The 20,770-nt window shown below is 38.3% G+C and overlaps 1 protein-coding gene across 1 annotated transcript; it reads right to left on the minus strand.

Annotated features, from left to right (window-relative positions):
- Window positions 1-8,479: 8,479 nt before the first annotated feature.
- Window positions 8,480-18,989, minus strand: LOC101601384 (flavin-containing monooxygenase 5-like). Its single transcript, XM_012947354.2, has 5 exons — window positions 18,855-18,989; window positions 13,588-13,776; window positions 12,206-12,368; window positions 10,022-10,164; window positions 8,480-8,623 (listed from the first exon to the last, which is right to left on the minus strand). Exons 1-5 carry the CDS (start codon window positions 18,987-18,989, stop codon window positions 8,480-8,482), a joined length of 774 nt encoding a protein of 257 aa, XP_012802808.2.
- Between the last annotated feature and the right edge of the window lie 1,781 nt (window positions 18,990-20,770).

A 20,770-nucleotide genomic window follows, 5' to 3' on the forward strand; every position in this document is an offset into this window, starting at 1 on the left:
AACCCCACACACACCTAAGGGCTGGACTCCAAGATCTGCCAGATAGGGGCTCACATTGCAAGTTCAATTTAATAAAAACCCAGGTCTATGGGGGCAGAGATTCAAACGATCACATTTAAACTACCACATGTTGAGTGTTTGTCCAGCAATGCAAAGTTGATTGCAACAACTGGGAATCAAGCACAGTTTTTCTTATACCCAGTTCTCTCAGAAATGCCTGTTCTTCCTCTATAGTGTTCCAGTTCCTGGTATTCATGGGGACCACAATCAGTGATAATAAACAAGTGTCCCTTATGGCTTATATGAGCCAGTTGATCAGGGACTGATTTTCCTCATATTGCCTGAGGCTACTATGCTCTTTTTAATGTGTTCTACAATATGAATTGCCAGAAATTTATTGAAAATATTTTCTTGTGTGTTCATAAATGAGATTGGTAAACAACTTCCCTTTCATTGTGCTGTTACCTGATTTTCATATCATAGTAATGCTGATTTTGTGTAAGGAGCTTGGTAGCAGTCCTTTATGCTCTGTGAAACATTTTGAGGAATTTTATGTCAGTTCTTTTTTAAAGATTTTAGAGAATTTGGTAGACAACCCAGTGTTTATTGGGATTTCTTTGTGGAAGACTTTTTGTTATGGCTTCAATCTTGTTGACCTAGTTATTTATATACTGTTAATATGATTTAACTTAATTTTAGTTTTAATAGGTGTCTAAAATTTTATCCAGACTTCTTTTTGCTATATATTATTTTCCATTCTTTGAATCATTCTGTGAAAGCCTTTACCTGTGATTGTGTTTCTTGGAGACAGCAGATAGCTGGATGTAGCTTTTTTTCAAGTAGAAATTTTGTATGGACAAATCATGTTTGCTCTGCACCCATTACATTGAGGATCCCTCCTCAGTGGGGTTGCTGGTATTCACAATGGGGTTACAGAATCTGAGTTGTAAGAGTATAATTGAGTTATTGTCATGGGGAGGGGCAATCAGTTTTTATTTAAATATGTATATGATGATGATGGTGGTGGTGGTGGTGTGTGTAGGCATGGTGCATATGTGGTGGTCTGAGAACAGCCTTGCCCTTTCCCAGCTCCTGAGATACATGTGGACATTGGTTCTCAGCTTAATAAGAAAACTTCTAGGTTATCTCCAAGACAGTTTAGTAAATATTAGTATTTCTTTATGATCTTTTATAATATGTCATTGATGGTTCTTGATGGCCCAACTGCATGCCCTCTGCCCTCATTGTTTATGCTACCCAGCTTTCATACACTAATAGTGATTTGGATATTTTTAGGGATTCGGGGAGAAGGCTCTTTAGCAAAAATGGTAGAGGCTGATCCTTGGGAATAGTTTACACAGCCAGTAGAGGGAAAATGCAGTTGGGAAATGCAAATAAACCTGCTGACACAACCCACATCACACCAGTGAGGAAGCCACCTCTCCCAAATAGGAAACGAACTGTCTGAAGCCAGAGGAAGTGACTAGGACAGCCAGTATCAAGTCAAGTTGGTTACTTGAGAGTTGATACAACCTTGGTCTTAATGTTGGAGAGTGACTGTGTTTTCCTAAATAGTGAAAGCTTAAAGCAATTCATTGATAGCTCTGAAATACACTATACTTTCTTCTCTAGTTGTTTCCTCAAAAAAAATCACAAACAATACTAATAAAAATCAGTTTTATTGTTTCTAATAAATTCAAACATATGTAGCATGTACCTTTAAATTGCTACACAACAAAGTGAATACATTATGTATGAATAAGACCTTGACAAAATTAGCTGGGAGGTAAAGGATCAAGTGGAAAATTCAGTGAAAAGTAAAAATTTATGTATTGAGTTCCATAAGTATAATTACTCTACCTTAGTGAAATCAGTTGAGGTACACTTTAATGTTACAAAAAGTATTCTTAAAGCTTAAAAACTATTTAAACCTTTCTTATTTATTTAAAAATTTACAGAGAAGTTGACATATGCCTATTTTAAAATGAATATATCTGATTGTAAATTGCATCTTAGTATCTTCTAGAGCAGTTATACTAGTTTTATATAATACTGGCATGCTGTTCACTAGCTAAAGGTTTTGTAATCAGTCCAGGATTTATAGAGGTACATGCTTTCTTGACTAGCTGTTCGTTTAGTTATTTGCATTTATGTTGAATGTATCTAAAGTATGCTAAGCCAGTCACCAGAAGTGCCAGGCCAACTGGTGCCATCTTCGTCCCAGAGAGCCACAAGGATAAGGGGCTGTCATCACTAGCCATGCGAGACTTCAAAGGCCTGATGATCCGCTCTCTCTGGGTAAGGATGGCTCTCCGGGCCCCATCCCATTTCCCTGGTCCCTGTAGGCAGTACTGGTATGGGGTACAGGGGCCAAAGAAAACCTCGGTGGCCAGCTTTGGATCTGAAAGAAGCAGGAGCAGCAGGTTGGGCTTCACCCCCAGCAGGGTGGCGATCTCATCCATGTACTCAATGTGATCCACCTTGATTGTGTGCCGGAGTGTCTTCACGTACCTGAAACACCAAGACCAAATGTGGAATCACAACCTTTAGCTGAATGGAGAACAGAGGTGATGGTATCTTGGAACTAAAACTTTACTCTTGGAGACGAGCTTTAACTTGAACCTTAGAGATGAAGAAACTGTGTGAGAAAGCTGCATGAAGTAACTCAACACTACTCAAGGACGCCCCAGCACTGGAGACACAGATCTGTGCTTCCACGTTCACGGCACCTTCATTGAATGTTGGGGCTCATTGTGATCCTTACCCTTTAAGATATTCTTTTTTTTTTTTTTTTGAGGCAAACCCAACAGACTGACCTTTTTTATTTGAGAGAGAGGGAGAAAGAGACACAGAGAGAGGTTGAGAGAGAATTGGTGCACCAGGGCCTCCAGCCACTGCAATTGAGCTCCCGACGCATGAGCTACCTTGTGCGCATGTGCAACCTTACATGCTTGTGTGACTTTGTGCGTCTGGCTTACATGGGGCCTGGAGAGTCAAACATGGGTCCTTAGTCTTTACAGGCAAGTACCTTAACCATTAAGCCATCTCTCCAGCCTAAGATGTTCTTTTTATTTTTATTTTTTAATCAAATGAAGCATTTTGATTCAGTAAAATACTTATCTGTTCTGGGTAGGCAGCATGGAGAGCTCCAGGTCCCTCTTGTTGCTGACAGCTGCCTCCTCACCAACCAAAGGAAGGGTAATCAGATAGTCACTGATCACCTGGTCTCAGAGCTTAGTGGCTGTGATGTGTTAAGGGTGTGATGAATGTGGCCTTCTTTGCAGAACAAAGTGATTCTGCATTAATGTTAGGAATGGCAGCAGCTTGAGTTACTCTCCTAAATGCTTTAGCTCAAAGCACTTAGAACACCATGCATGTCCAGGAGCTGCATAAGACAAGGGACTCCATTCATAATGTAGATACTGCAGGTGGGATGTGTATTGTGAGTTTTATTTTCAGCATTTGGAAATAATGAGTCTGAAGGAGTAGCATTGTCTCATTGGCCCCAAAGCATTTTATAGGAGAGAAATAACTTTATGCACTCTGGATATACAACATAAAACAAAGGATAGTTACATTTCTGGTGTGAGAATTCACCAAGTGTCATCTTAGGGAAGTGTGGGAGTCATCACCTATGGTGAATGAACTGAATATCTGTCTCAGGTGATGGTACCTTCCCATAATAGAATTTACAGTCCTTATGTCTGAACAGACAAGGACATTTCCAGTACTGTTCCATAGAAAGAAGCAACAGCTCTGTCACTTCATATTGCTCACCATTAGCTTTGTCCAAGATCATATTGGGAATGCTTAGCAATATGCTTGTCATCATAATCATAAAATAAATTTTAATGGATATTTAGAAATATTTTAAAATTTATTTCAAATATTGATGAGAATGATAATTGGATGCCTTTAAAGTTATAGGTTTTCATACAAACTAAAGCCTTTAGATCCCTGAAATAAAATAGTAGGGTATCATATTATTATTGTATATACTTTTACTCTATATACACTTTCTCCAAAGGTATCTAAGCCTTTCATGTTCCACTGTCTCAAAGACAATTTTCATTTCATTTCATAGCCAAATAAATATCTTATTTGCAAGAAACCTCCTCCATCTTTTTACTCTTAAAAATTTTGAGCCCATGGAGAACAATACATATGACTTTGACCATGAAAATAGGGAAATTTAACACACTGTATGAAATAGAAATCTTGGCTTAAAGAGTCTAGAACACATGGCAGAAATTCAGACAGAAGGTATGAGAGGTATCTAGGGAAACTGAATCTCCAAACCTTCTAAGCTAGAGACCCATACTCAGCAGATTCCCATACCCTGTTCACCAAAGAATAGTCCTAGGCCTCTAGACTTTAAGTATACTTCAGTTTAGGCTATAGCCATATCAGTAAGAAACACAGTTGAAATGAAAATCAGAGACTAGGGCTGGAGAGATGGCTTAGCTGTTAAGCGCTTGCCTGTGAAGCCTAAGGACCCTAGTTCAAGGCTTGATTCCCCAGGACCCACGTTAGCCAGATGCACAAGGGGGTGCAGGAGTCTGGAGTTTGTGTGCAATGGCTGGAAGCCCTGGTATGCCCGTTCTCTCTTTCTCTCTCTATCTGCCTCTTTCTCTCTCTGTCACTCTGAAATAAATCAATGAAAATGGACAAAAAAAAATTTAAAAAGAAAGAAAGAAAGAAAGACAATCAGAGACTAACTCCAGATTCAGGGACTTAGATTAGTTTCCTAAGTATGGTAAAGTCCTGGAAGAAACATCCATAAAGACAGAATGGAGTAAAGAGCTGAGCTTCAGATTGAAATAATATAAAGACAATAAGTAGAGGACATTAGCTGCAGAACTGCACTAGGGACCAAGATGAATACTTGTTTATTATAGCGCTGACAACATAGGGTAGGGAATGGAGCATAATACAATTTAGTAAGATAAAAAATGAATTTATAACCCCAGACTAGGAACTCCATGATCCCTACATAGGTTCCCAAGTAGCAGTCACTGTGTCTTTACACACCGCTTTGCCATAGCCCTTTTCCTTTGAGCAATGTCTGCTGTCATGTTCTTCCCTGAGGGTAATTTGCTCAGCCCTAGAATGGAAAATTCAGAATTTGCAAGAGGAAAAGGGAGTAAGTTTTATTGGAAGGAGAAAACTAGTGTCAAGAAAAAGAAAAAAAAGGAGTATGCATTGCAGGTGAACTTCCTCTACTACCTTTGAACACCCGTGCAGCCCAGCGAGACTAAAGCTCTGCAATGGGTAACACAATGCCCAGGGGTTGGATGAGCCCAGTGACAGCCAGTGTGGGCTTCTCCAGGTCTGGAGGGAACATCAGCTTATACAAGAACACTTCATTATTAGTAACTGAAATCAGACCCTCAAGGAAAGGGAAAGAAAAGCTGTATCCTGTTACAAAGATGACAACATCAACACTCTCCTCCACTGAGCCATCATCAAAAATGACATCTCTTTCCGTGAATTCCTTCACGTTAGGTTTCACTTGAACCCTTCCAGAAATGATGCAGTTTGGCAGGTCATCACTGACAGTTGGATGCTGACTTAGTAGTCTGTATGTGAAAATAAAAGTAGAGACATAAACAAATCTAAGAAAAGACAGAGAGAATCAAAGTCAGTCACTTCCCCTGGCCCTGCTGATCCTACTGCACCTGGTATATGTGTTTATGGTTAGCCTATAAAGCTAGATGCTTATTTTGTCATCATATCTAAAATTGATTCTTAGTGTATTATACTTTAGCTTTAAATTTATTTAAAATCAAAATCTTGCTGGTAAATCTTGGAGACTAATTTTATAATCCTGGGGCAGAGACATTTTTAATCTAGCCCAGGTAAAAGAAATGATGGCACTTAGGAGGCAGAGGAGGTATGAAGATTTCCATGAGTTCGAGGCCACCTGAGACTACATAGTGAATTCTCGGTCATCAGTAGCCTGAGCTAGAGAGAGACCCTACTTTGAAAATCCAAAAAAAAAAAAAAAAAAAAAAAAAAAGAAAGAAAGAAAGAAAGAAATTATGAGGAAAAAATGGACATCTGAATTTTTAAATTTTAAGTCTTTGCATAGCAAAATAGCACCTTTAGCTAAATAAATGGGAAAATAGAATAAATGTAATATATGCAATTTAAAAAGCAGAATGGCTTGTATAAGATTTAAAGATTCCTAACAAATACAGAACTTTATACATGTTATAGAGAGGAGTCTCTCTCTCAGGTTTTTATTACAATAGGTGCATTGATTTTCTGTCACTCCCCAGCTTCCATTTCTTCCCTTATTACCCCTGTAGCTTTTGAAGACAGAGCAGCACATTCATGGTCATGTCCCTTCTGATAACCGCTTTACTCAGTGTCTACATCACACTCCCCCAAATGGAATTGACCTATGGCTTTCTTTCTGTTTTGTGCTTTCCCTCTTTTCTGTTTACCTTTAGAGAGTCTTAATGATAGATACTTATAGGTCTCTCATCACTTTCTCCTTTCTTCCTCAGTATTGAAGTACCTGTTCTGATTGATGTGTATAGTATGTGTGGTGTGGTATGTGATGTGATGTGTGTGCTCATGTGTGTACAAACATGTGCATCCTGTATGCACATGTGGGGAGAATGGACAATGTCCTTCTCTTTTTGATCACCTGCCTGTTTCCTTGAGGTGGGTTCTCTCCCTCAATGTGGAGCTGCTAATTTTGGTCAATGAATCCCAATGATTGTCTGGTCTCTACCCTCTGCAAAACTGGGTTTACAGAGTAGAGTGGCCATGATCAGTCACTTACATGGGTGATGGGGAATCGAACTCAGGTATTCTCAGACCCTCTCAGGCCCTCATGATTGTGCAATAAGCACTCTTAAGCCAAGAGCCATTTCCTTAGTACCCCTGATTTTTTTAAATATATATTGAGTACACAAGCTCATGAAGCTTTCTTTTCTTTTTCTTTTTAATTTCAACTTTTACTTCTTCAGGTTTTTTTTTTTGTGGTAGGATTTAGCTCTTGCTCAGGCTGACCTGGAATTCACTATGTAGTCTCAGGTTGGCCTTGAACTCACAGCAGTCCTCCTACCTAGGCTTCCTGAGTGAGTGCTGGGGTTTAAAGGTGTGTGCCACCACGTCCTGCTGCTGCTGCTCCCTCTGCTCCTTTTCCTTCTCCTCCTCTTCCTTTTCCTCCTCCTCCTCCTGCTCCTCCACTTCCTTCTTCTCTTTCTCCTCTTTCTCCTTCTTCTGCTTCTCCTCCTTCTCCTTCTTCTTGAGGTAGGTTCTCACTTTAGCCCAGGCTGACCTGGCATTCACTATGTAGTCTCAGGCTGGCTTTGAACTCACAGTGATTCTCCTATCTCTGCCTCCCAAGTGCTGGGATTTCTTTCTTTCTTTTTTATATTTGCAGATGAATCACCATGTCAGAATTTAGGACTCTGATAGGTCAAAATATTTATTCTCACAATCTAAAGTCTACTCCACTGTAGTTTATGCATCAGTGTTAGATGCATATAGTTAAGTAAAATCAGATTTTCATCTCTGGAACTTGTTTTCTAAAAATTTATATTTTATGAATGGCAGTGTACTCATGGAATTTACTCAAGGGGTTTTGTATGGCTGAGGCCAAGGCTAGACTCACTGAAAACTGTCCCAAGACAGAACTGGTTAGAATTCCTCAGCAAGAAGTACTAAAACCAGGGTCATCTGATACTGGCATTCTCCAAAGTTTCATACAAATCTCTTTCCACGGTCTGTCAGGGTCTTACTTTCAGATCTCCAGTTACTTATCTGACCCATGGAGAAGAAAGACATACATATAATTTATAACCTTAATGGTTCTCTTGCCCTTTAGTTCTGTCCATTAAAAAAAAAAAAAAACACTATTGATTTTTTACAAGAAGCAACAGATGATTTCTGAGTCAGGAAAACTCCATGAGATGAGACCTGGAGTCACGGAGGTTCTCTTGCAGAGCAAAGACCCTTGAATATCTTACCTTCTACGCAGCCTTTCTTGACATTTCCAGCTTAGCATCAGCTTAATTTATTATGCCTTATGTGGGCTTTGGTGTACCCCACCCTGACATCTGTCATAACACCAATCACATTTTTTTTGCTTTAACTTATTTCCATGTCTTTTTCTGTGCTCTCTTCTAGAAGCCTTATTGAAGGTACTAACATTGTGTCATTTTTCATGTCTGTGGTTAGCATGTGATGAACAAATGCTTGCTGATTTTTCAATGAGTAAGAGTAAGTAGTGTCAAGAAGCAAAAGCAAACTTGTATGTAACTATATACATATAACATGGTATATTTGTGGAAGTATTACATTAATGAATGTATGAGATAATCAGTTACCAAAAGTTCACTTGTCTTTGTAAAGCAAATTATATCTTACATCTACACATAACTACACACAAGTCCCATAATTGTCACCTGTGCTGTGGCTGTAAGCCATAGTGTGAATGATTGAATCTTGAATTCAGTGTCTTCTATAAGTAGTTATTTATTTGTGCTATAGTTAATAGTTTCTGTAAAAAGCTATTAAATCGAGTAAAAAGTGAACTATCCATGGGATATCCATTATCCCAAACACGGTGTAAAATCCAGGATCCTCGTCTAGTGCTGAGGAATACCTGTGGGATACAGATATAAGGCAATCCAGCAGGAGAGAAACATTTACATAATTTTATTTCATTAATACATTATCCAATTCCCATTTTTATGAATGTTACCACTGAGGAACAAGAGCTAAAATACTATGTAGTGGTGACCATGTCACTCTCTTGACAGCTGCTGCTGATTTCCAGAAAAAGGCTATTATATGACATCAAATTTATGAATTAAAACTAGACAATTTCATTTACTAGTCTGTATGTCTATGAAGTACTATGTTAATATTCCTAGATAGTGACATAATTGTACTTCATATTCTTATAAGGGTTTGAACTTAGATATGAATACCATGCTACTATATAATTCTGTATTGCTTGCCTTAAAATTAAACTGTACACTAAACATTTAAATGAATCAAGTCGTTCAAAACTAATGTCCTGCTGAACAGAATATAACCAGAATCACTTTTCAAATCTTTCTGTACTACATTCTGATGTAATTAGATAATAAATTAAATTGAGTGTTGGTTCCTTTGCTATTTTGAGGCTGCTGTGTTGAATTCCATCTCTTATTCATCAAATATATGAAGTATAAGATAACTTTGAATGCCAGTGCACACATATTTGCCTCTTTAACTGATTAATAAAATATTTTTAAACAACTCTCATGGTAAATTCCTTAATCATAATTTCTCCTATGATTGCAATGAATGATGTGAGTAAGTAAAGATCAATAAAGATAGGCTACTTGGACATTTTAGTAGGTGGGGATTCCATCAAAGTTTTACTAACAACTGTGCTGAGTGCAAAAGTCAACACATTTCTATAAACTCAGAATATTGTTAATTTTGTAAAAGAACGAATGTTGAATGATTAAGCATAAATATTTTTAAATAATTTGATTTTATATTGAATAAAATATGCCTGATCAGGAGTTACTATTACCTTTTATCTTTCTTTACCAGTACTTTTAGTTAAAAGGATTATATATTTATTATCATCTCTTCCATTAATTCTATGACCAAAAATCTACTCATTCCAGATAGACTCCAAATTTTTATCTGAAAATTTCAATTATGTATACAGTGCATTTTGATTATATTTACCTCTCACTCCTGCTGAACCCTTTCTTGTCTTTACTACCAGTTGAAGTCTATTTCAGAAAGTAGCTACTATTTTAGTAACAAGAATAGTCTAACATCTGGCTTTATCTATATGTCTTACTTGCTTTGGTCAGTTGTTTGCAAAATTATTTATTTGCATTTTGCATTTAATCTGGACAGCATGAATTTAAGTACCTTGTGGCTGGATCTACATATTTCATATTTTCTCTGGCACTTTACAAACCAAGTTTACCCTTATGACTATACCCTAAAATGCGCAGGTATCTATGAGTGAAGTTACTGAACGCAAACAAACCTGTTTTGCTACATGACTGAGCTCCATGGCAATATCCACACCAGAATTTCCAATGCCAACCACTACAATTCTCTTTCCCACATAGTCCTCAGGACTTTTGTATTCTCGGCTGTGGAAATAACAGCCTTCAAACTTCTTGATGCCTATGGTGGAAGAAAATTATTCCTCATTATGAGAACAAATTTCACATCATACTTAACATAAAGAAGAAAGTTATGTGCTGATAATCAGAAAGAGCAAGACGTGGAATCTGCTTAGTCAGGTGAACATCACCTACTGTCCTAAAAGTGTAATTTTATATTTAACAGAGCTTAGGAGAAGGTAGACTAAACTCAGAAGTAGCACCTGTGAATTCTAAATATAGTTTAGTGACCTTACTAAAATACTTATGAAATAGTAGACTGATAGGTCTTGGATCTATCCAAAACGAAAATTTCACAAGAGTTGCACTAGACTGTGGTATTATTTATCAGTACAGTATCTTTATAGTTTTGAGCAAAATGATGAAGCAGGAACCTGAGTGTTGCAGTTTCATTACCCCTGAAGAGAAAGCCCTTGTTCATTGACAGCTCCTCTGTCTTCCAATGTCTACTGCCCCTGGGTTGGCTAAGGGCTTCATAAGAGCCACTAGTGTGTCTTGCATTTCTAGGCCTACTCACTCTGGACATGTTTATGCTTTTCTTGAATCCTGTCTAAATGTACACATTCCACATGTCTCTCTAGATAGTGTTTCTTATCCAGGAAGCAAGTAAAAAGGAAGCAGATACAATAGTTCATTATATTATTTATAGATTATGTCACACTCATAAGTGATTTCCTGACATTAACATTAAAAAGATTGGGTACTTTTTGTTGTTGTTGTTTTTCGAGGTAGGGTCTCACTCTAGCTCAGGCTGACCTGGAATTCACTATGTAGTCTCAGGGTGGCCTTGAACTCACAGCGATCCTCCTACCTCTGCCTCCCAAGTGCTGGGATTAAAGGCATGAACCACCATGCCTGGCAAGATTGGGTACTTTTACTTTACAAGTATTTGTGTGGGTGTGTAAGTATATAAGGATTATGTAAAAATAATTCAGCCAGTTTTTTTTTGTTTACAACACAGCCATCTAAGGTGATTTTATTTACATTGTCTCAATTTCTAAAGAGATTCCCATTACACATAAAGTTCCTGACATATCAAATATTTTATGATTAACTACTCATAGAAAACAATAGAAAGCCGGGCGTGGTGACGCACGCCTTTAATCCCAGCACTAGGGAGGCAGAGGTAGGAGGATCGCCGTGAGTTCGAGGCCTCCCTGAGGCTACATAGTGAATTTCAGGTCAGCCTGAGCCAGAGTGAGACTCTACCTCGAAAAACCAAAAAAAAAAAAAAAAAAAAAAAAAAAAGAAAACAATAGAAATGGAGGGCATGTGACGTAGGAGTGGTGGGAATGGGATTACTGGAAGTGGGGCAGCTAATGAAATCCACCCCCTGGCTAAGATGGGTCCCTTTTATCACATAGAATTCCAAGGAAGCAAGAAGCTGATAGTTTCATTAGCCAATAAAAACTTATGAGAAATGCACGTTACTGACCATCTTTTCCCATGCTCTAAGAGTTCTCAATTTGTAGATTTGCTTATTTTACTTGTCATTTTGTCCCATAGTTTTCTTATTATCACTCATTCACTGGAAGAGTCTGAGATTCAATAAATGTGCAAAATCAACACCATTTTACTGGTTGGAAAGATGGCTTAGCGGTTAAGACATTTGCCTGTGAAGCCAAAGGACCCAGGCTCGATTCCTCAGGACACACATAAGCCAGATGCACGAGGGACACATGCATCTGAAGTTCATTTGCAGTGGCTACAGGCCCTGACATGTTCTCTCTCTCTCCCTCTCTCTCTCTGCTTGCAAATAAAGAAATAAAAATAAATTATTAAAAAAAAATTTTACTATGGGATATATTTTTATTCATTAAGAGGTATATGAAACTATACGTAATGAAAAAGAAGTCATTGTCTGTATACTTTCTTTTCTATTTCAATCTATTATATTGTTCTGTTAACACAAATTTTGAATAGTTTGTTTTTGAGTATTACCAGGCATATTTGATCAAATCTGGTAGTATTAATGCTCAATCATTTTGTCCTTAAGTTGTTTGAAAAGTGCTTCTCTATCAAATAGACTTTTAGTGACACACTTGGGAAGGACTGAAGTGGCAAGTAGGGGTCTGTGTGATGGCCACTGCAGACCAGGATCCCATCAAAGACCAAGGTCTCCTGTTTCCCTTCAGCCTCCACAACAACATCCCATTGTCCACTGACAGAGAAATCTGTACGCTTCCTCACACTTCGCACTTTGGTCTGAAAGCAAGGGCACAAACACGGGATATTCGCAGTTACAGTACTCAATTTTAGTTGTTCCTTCTCTATTGCCCTCATATATCTAAATAGTACAGTTCCTTTAAGGCATTCATCTTAGTGTAGTTCACATTCCCGGATATTCCCATGATGAGTTTGTTCTAGATGCATTTTTAATATATTATAGATATTCTGTCACAAACCCCATTTCTTTGTGAGTGTGTGTGTGTGTATGTATGTTACTGTGTATTTTCACTTGTATGTGAAGGCAAGAGGATAACCTTGAGTGCTTTTCCCCAGGTACTATGCTCCAGCTTTGTTGTTGATTGAGACAGGGATTCTCAGTGGCCTGGAACTGATGAATAGGATAGACTGGCTGGCTAGTGAGCCTCAGAAATCCTCCTATCTTTGCATCCCTAGCTCTGAAATTACAAGTACATAACACCATCTCCCTGTTTTAATGTGTGGGTTTGGGAAATTAAACTGATGTCCTCATGCTTGCAAGCAAGCACTTTACCAACTCATTTATCTTCCCAGCCCACAAGCTTAATTTTTCATAGAAATTGCAACAGTTGACACTTTATAAAATATTAGAAGTATTACTGAATCCACTACAATAATATTGTTCAAGGAGAGCTTCCATATGCAAGAAAATAGTATTCCTTGTGTTTCTTATAATTTTATCACAGGCATATCTATTTTCCCTGTCCTGGATTCTAAATTTCAGAGAAGCACTAATATTTCACTGCTAATCTAGAACTGTATTTTACATATGTGAGATATGTGGCTGTAGTAGTAGATAGATGGTAGAATTGATTATTGGTTTAGCCTTGTTCATGTTCTACAGGAAATATGATTTGGCTCATTTCCAACTATTATCCTATATTCTCAAAAATTTTGAGTTTAAATCTTAGCAAGAGGAACATGTCTCACTGAATTGGTTCTGATAAATAAAATCTTCCAACCTTACACTTGAGTGAAATTATCAGAAACATTCTTTCATTATATGATAGTTTTCTAATATAGAAGCTCACAAATAATCTCCTTGTCTGAGCAGACCAGAAGATGCTATATATAACTCTTGTGAGGGCACAAGTGAGTATATCTACTCACATGCACACATACACACATGTGCACATGCACATACACGCACACACATATGCATGTGTATGTGCATGCACACACACACAAACACACACAGAATTATTTTAATTATATTCACCTTAAATCGGATGTACTTTAGAAGGCCAAAGTGTTTGGCATACATCCTAAAGTAGTCCATGAGTTTGGAGTTATGCATGTAGTTGGGAAAATGATCTGGTATGAGGAAGTCACTGAAGCACATCATCTCCTTTGAAGTGTTGATGGTCACAGATTTGTAGATGCTAGGCATTTTCTCTGAAGGATTTTTCTACAAGAGAAAGCCTCTCAGTATAAGAACCTTCATAATTACAAGGCCATCAAAATACTTTTGAAAAAATTGCCCCATATATAGTGAAGCATGGCATTGCCTTTCATTAATGTTTTTTTTTTAACAACACTTATATCTTCTAGAGAAAAAAGTTAAATAATATCCCAATCATGCTTATATAAGCATCTATAATTAAACTCAGAGGAACACACACACACACACACACACACACACAAGACATCAAAGTAAAAGAGGGAAAAGTTGGAAAGACGAAAGGGTTAAACAAAAAAGGGACAGAAATAGGAGTTGAGACATTAATGGAGGAGATCAAATGTATCAAGATACATTATATACATTCATAAAACCAAATATTTTATATACATTCATAAAATTGGCAGTAAAACATAATTGGATCAACAATAAATCTGGTGTATGACTTCTCAATAAAAATGATGTATGTCAGAATAGGATAATTATATCTTTGAAACTATAAAATAAAAATGTTTACCTAGACTTCTAGAGCCAGTAAAAAATGTCCATGAAATAAATGCATCTTCAGACAAACAATGGTGAGGGTAATTTTTTGCCAAGGATAGTAGAAAATATATGAGGGACAGTTGGTTAGGTTGAATGAGAATGAACCAAAATGGAAGCATGTAAGTGAAAGGAGAAATGGAACTGCTAGAAATCATAAATATAGGGATCAATATAAAATATTTTGATTGTAAAAACTAGGGGTAAAATATCATAGGATTCAAAACATACTAAAGAAATCAGGTGTGTAATAAAACATGGAGCTATTAAAAACCGTAAAAGAAAAATGTCAACTCCTACACAAAGGGAAACTTATCAGAATCATGTCAACGCACTCAGAAGAAACCTGAAAATCCAGGAAAGCATTTATTCAAGACCCTGAACATGCATAAATGACAACCAAAATTACTATCCAGCTTAGTTGTTTTTTAAAATTGAAGAAATACAAATTTGCAACATGAGTACATGCTAAAGGAATTCATGACAACTAAGTCTGAATTGTGAAGACACTTAAAAGAATCCTCCACGCAGAAGAGGACTATCATCACCAATACCAAAGACAGGACAGAGTAATTTCACAAGCAATCACTATCTCTTACTCAAAAACTAGAAAATACTATGCAGAATAAATGATCAAGATTAGAACAAAGAGCATGTGTATCAACAAGAAAAAGAGGGGCTGGAGAGATGGCTCCACTGTTAAGGTGTTCTACAAAGCCACAGGACCTAGGTTCAATCCCCAGGTTCCAGTAAGCCAGATGCACAAGGTGGTACATGCATCTGGAGTTTGTTTACAGCAGCTGGGGGCCCTGGGATGCTTATTCTCTCTCTTGCTCTATCTCTTTCTCTCACTCTCAAATAAATAAATATAAACAAGAAAAATAATCAACAACAGTACAGCAATAAGCACACTTAGCTGGCAAAGTCACACATTGGATGGGAAAAGATAGAAAACAATGTACAAAAGCCAAAGCGTGCAGGACTAGTTACATTAGGTACTCCCAATTTCATAAAACAAGCACTTCGAGGTCCGGAGGCTGAAGTAAGAGGACATCTGTGAGTCTGATGCCACCCTGGGGCAACAGTTCCAGGTGAGCCTGGGCTAAAGTGAGACACTGCCTCAAAACAAACAAACAAATGAACAAACAACAAAAAAACTATTTTCTCACTAAGGAGCATAAAAGAACAGACAAATCTAGATACAAAAATAGTGAATAACTTTCATATCATACTTTTATATCATCCAGTTAAAAGAAAGAAATGAAAAAGAAAGGAAGAGGTTCCCTGTCAAGATGGCAGACTCATAACCATGCTAGAACTCCAGGGGTAAAATCAGACAAGAATTGGGGTGAGGGGCTCCAGTGTCAGCAGGTCTTAAAAGACCTCTCCCGGGTGGGCACACTCGGGGTGCACATTCCGGAACCGCGCAACCACAGGCTTGGGTAAGCTCTTGCCTTACATGGCTTGCTGAGTTTAGGCATAGGGCAGTCTGGCTATTGGCCTTCCACCAAGCCCCATGCATTCACAGATGGAGCCAGCCCAATGAGCTTGTACACGCAGCGCGGGAGGTGAGGCCCACGCTTCCATACCAGTGCCTCTAGCCTGGGCTGGAGCAGATCCCTGTGCCGCTGATCTGGAGGCTCGCAGCACGGCACACACCTCCAAGCCACCACCTGCTCCCATTTGACCCCACTGCCTTGCTTCCCATGCTGTGCTCCCACACTGCCTGCTCCCATCTGCCACACTAGATCCCTAGGACTTGGTTCCCAGGTGCTAGAGCCAGCACCCACACTTCCTTCCCACTCTGTGCCACCATTCCCTGCACCAGCCAGCAGGTGCCCAGGTGCCTGACCTAGGGCCCACACTTCTGCCCCACCCCACTCTGCTTCTGCTCCACCCCCACCACTGGTCCTGTGTGTCCTCGTGGTGCCAGAGCCAGGAGCCACGCTTCTGCCCCACTCTGCCACAGCTGGACCCTGTGCCGCTGGTATCTGGGATCCCAACAATGACAGAGGTTGGCCCCATGCTCCACCCCAACCTGCACTGCTTCTTCTTTTGACCTCTGGCCTGGCATGCGTCCACAGGGTGCCAGGGCCAGATCTCATGCTTCCACGCCTCCTGTCCTTGTGAGTCCTCACGGTGCCAGAGCGAGGGCCCATGTTTCTTCCACCACCCACCCAAGCAACCAACCCCTGCAGGTGCCCACCCAATGCCTCTGGCCCCTGAGGGTCCCGTGCTGCCTTTCACAGTGGGTCTTTCAGCCTTCTGCTGCCTCGTCTGATCACTAAGCCATGCCACTGGTCTCCTCTGCATATCTAAGCCTCCACACCAGCCACTTCCTGGGACTACCTTCAGGCCTAGCCCCTGGATTCTGGAGTTCCATACACCTCCTCAAGCTCCCTCCACTTTCCTTGCTACCAGCATCCGCCTACCAGCCCCCCAGACAGGGAGCACAGAAATATGTGATAGTAGCCCCAGAAGGGTACAAGTGTGTTCTCCATAACCTGTTCAGCTGGGGTGCAGTGGAGGAGCAGGGGAAAGTACTACTCTTCCTGGGCCCCAAAGTCAAGGCACTGTTGGGATAGTGGGCTGAAAAGATTCTAGATCTCCAATCACAGCACTTGTATCAGCCATTAGCCCAGAGTTGCTGGCACACTTGCAACCTCTACAATCTTTGCATGTGTGGATACACCACCATCTCACTCCATGATGGTTTGAACCCAATACAGAGCACTAATTGAAGATCCTACAAGGGCAAATTCTTGTTTCCTGCTTTAAAGATAAATACACTTTTACTCCAGGGATGGGTAGACTATAATGCAAAAAAAAAAAAAAAAAAAAAAAAAAAAGCAAAACAACAGAGAGATAACCATTAAGATCACCTGGTCCCACAATAGAAGACATCAAGGAAAACATAGAGGAGACTCCAGAAATAGAACCCAAAACTGAAAACATAATAAACTCTGTGAACCTGACCAAGCAAATCACTGAACTGGAATAAAATCATCAAAAAATCAACCATCCCATAAATGAAATACACACAACAAAATAAACACCTCTGGTGGTATAAACATACTTTATCTAAAGCTATGCTACAAAGTCATAGTAACAAAAACAGCATGGTACTGGCATAAAAACAGACATATAGACCAATGGAACAGAAGTGAAGATCCAGTCCTTAGTTCAAGTAACTATTGCAATTTGATCTTTGACAAAGTTGCCAACAACATACACTGGAGAAAAAGACAGCACCTGAAAAAGTGGATAACCACATATAGAAAAATGAAACTAGTCCCACTCCATGCACAAAATGGATTAGATACCTCAACCTAAGACCTGAAACTCTCAAACTACTGGATGTTTTTCATTGGGGGAACTCTCCATTATATAGGAGTGAGAGACTTCCTGAACAATACCTCAGTAGCCCAGGAAATTAAACAATCACTCGAACAGTGGCATATTTTGAAGCTAAAAAGTTTTCTTATAGACAAGGATACCATAAACTGAGCCAACAGAAAACCCACAGAATGGGAGAAAATCCTCACCATCCATACCACTGACAGTGGCCTAATATCTAGATTCTACAAAGAACTCAAAAACTAAGCAATGAAAAAATTTAAACAACCAGCTCAAAAAATAGTGCAGAGAATTGAATAGGGATTTCTCAAAGGAAGAAATGTAAATTGCTAATACTCACCAAAGAAAATGTTCAACAGCCTTAACCATCAGGGAAATGCAAATTAAAACAACTATTCTACCTTACTTCAGAAAGGATGGCAATCATTAAAACTTAAAATGAGAATAAATGGTAGTGAGGATGCATGGAAAGAGGAAGCTCTATGCACTGCATGTGGGAGTGAAAACTTGTATACCCACTATGGAAGTCAATATGGAACCTTCTGAAAATGATGAAAATAGATCTACCAACTGACACAGCCATGCTGCAACTTCTGTATTATGCTAACAAATATTACCCATATCCTTTGTTAATTAATTAATTCATTTATTTTTAAATTTTTATTTATTTATTTATTTGAGACAGCAAGAAAGGGAAAGAAGCACACACACACACACACACACACACACACACACACACACACCCCTATATCTCCATCTTATGTCCTGGGATACTTAATGAAGGGTGACCACAGAATTAAATACCAATTTGCTAGGTAGAAGGCCAACACTTGGCAACCATCCAACCCTACCACAAAAATCCATGGTATCTCTTAACCTTGGTCACAATAGCATCTGAACAGGTAACATAACCTTCAACCATCATTTCTTTCCTAAGATTTCTTAGGATCACATGCAATTTCAGGTACTTTGAATAGAATCACTTGTTTCATTCCTAAAGTTGATATGTGTTTACATCTTTTCTTAAGCAGTCACATAAGCAAAAAGGTTAGAGTCATTGAATAATTCTTTTAATGTGATGTGCTATGTGTTCTATTTAAAGAAATCTTCATCCAAGTTGTTATAGTTATTTTAAGAAGTTATACACTTGAAGTAAAAAAAAAAAAAAAAAAAAAGCCTAGATTTACCCGAAATTTCCACAGGCCTCCAATATCATCATTTCTTTCAAAGCAGGTAGGCTCCAAATCTTCATCTAAGCAGCACTTGATGGCCCCCAGTCCACTAATTCCAGCTCCAATCACAGCAATACACTTCTTGGACATGAGGTCTCAGCGGATTGGTAGACAATAAGAGTTCTGTCACTACCATTGAATTCATTTAAACAAAATTCTTTGTCACAAAGACCTGTATAGGTGCTATTTTAAATATTTATTACTTGGTTTGTTTTTTGTTTTTTGATTTTCAAGAAAGGGTCTTGCTCTAAGCTGACCTGAAGTTCACTATGTAGTCTCAGGGCAGCCTTAAACTCACAGCAATCCTCCTACCTCTGCCTCCTAAGTGCTGGGATTAAAGGCGTGTTGCCACCATGCCTGGCTGTAAATATTTATTATTCTTATCAACAATGGGCAATGATCATAACTTCAACCATCATTTCTTTCCTAAGATTTCTTAGGGTCACATGGAATTGAAGCACATTGAAACATATGAATATTTCTTTAGTCTAAAGGAAGAAGGAAGTACACATAAGGGTTAAATGATGTCCCATGGTGAACACCAATGTTTAGACAGGAGCAAATTGTGCTCCAGTCTCACTGAACTACATGTAATGATTCCATGTACTTAGGTACTTTCTTGAAAATGTTCTTAGTTGCAAGTGCTGTTACTACTGTGGGCTGTCCTGCCTTTTCTTCTGGTCTCCTCCTATATGCAATCTTCTTTGAGTTTCTCAGAACAGCATAACCCTGCTTCTTGGTAACCACAGTGACTTATATAGACTTTTATTATTACATTTATAGCATGAGTTATAATTCTGTCTTATTTTGATTGAGTAACAAGCACTCAACAAAATTTGAGTTTTATTAGTGATCATATTTGGTACATAGCAAATGTTTATTCATTGAAAAGAGTGAATCTATTAATTTCTGAGTTAACTTTAAAAAAACTTGCTACCATGGTCAGAAAGTAAGCATTTTATCAAATAGCAATCATCAGATAAAGCATATTAATGACTATTCCAAACAATATATAATATAAGGAAAAAGTAACATACCAACCTTTGGAGGGAGATTTAAATTAGCTTGAATTTCTTAGTAAAAGTAGATGTATTGCTCTTTCTGTGCTCTTGAAAATAAAGTCAAGTTCCACAGCAACTTGAAGTCTTTTATAGCTGATTAAATTTGCTAAGGTATAATCTCTTCCTGTGACTCTTCCAATTTGGATTTAAAAATTATCATATTATAAATAGGGACCATGTCTAATGGTGGTATTTGTCATTCATCATTGACACTTGGCTGTGATCCACCTTAATACTAATTGACACACTCTAAAAGCCATCTGAATAACATCATTTTCATTGGCTGGGGAAAGTATAACAAAAATTTTGGCAAATAAATGATATTTGGTATTTCACTGACCATACAATAAATATATTTATTACTTTACATAGTTTTGTAGTAGGAAGACATAGTATATGATAAAAATAATACTCAATGCTTATCATTCAACTTTTATGACAATTGAAACAGGCTGTGAGATGCAAAATAAACATACTGAATAATAAATTGTGAAAAGAACTGTTTTTATTACTAATAAAATGAGCGACATAACGCATTTTTTGGCACTAATTTGATATGTGCTGGACTGTCCTTAGAGGATAAACTCATAATATTCCCAGGCTGCACATCTTCTATAAGTAAGGGAATCCTATAGGGTATCAATCACTGGGGTCTTATTCTATGATCTTGCCTATTGCTGCTTTCATCTCTTTCTTCCCTCTGACCTTCACTTACTCTGTATATAGGTATTTATAACATAATCACATAAAACATATCATTTCAACAGTAGGCACAGCAGAATGAAAATGTTGTGATAATAAAATATTTAC

The sequence above is a fragment of the Jaculus jaculus genome, chromosome 1 (genome assembly GCF_020740685.1).
Source record: "Jaculus jaculus isolate mJacJac1 chromosome 1, mJacJac1.mat.Y.cur, whole genome shotgun sequence".
NCBI lineage: Eukaryota > Metazoa > Chordata > Mammalia > Rodentia > Dipodidae > Jaculus > Jaculus jaculus.

Excerpts from the sequence above, each read along its gene's own strand:
- LOC101601384 (XM_012947354.2), bottom strand. The coding sequence starts at position 18,989 with ATGTCCAAGAAGTGTATTGCTGTGATTGGAGCTGGAATTAGTGGACTG. Across the intron at positions 10,165-12,205 it reads GCCACTTCAGTCCTTCCCAA|GCATCAAGAAGTTTGAAGGC; the intron begins GTGTGTCACTAA and ends CTTCCACCATAG. Across the intron at positions 8,624-10,021 it reads TCAGTCATGTAGCAAAACAG|GTATTCCTCAGCACTAGACG; the intron begins GTTTGTTTGCGT and ends TGTATCCCACAG.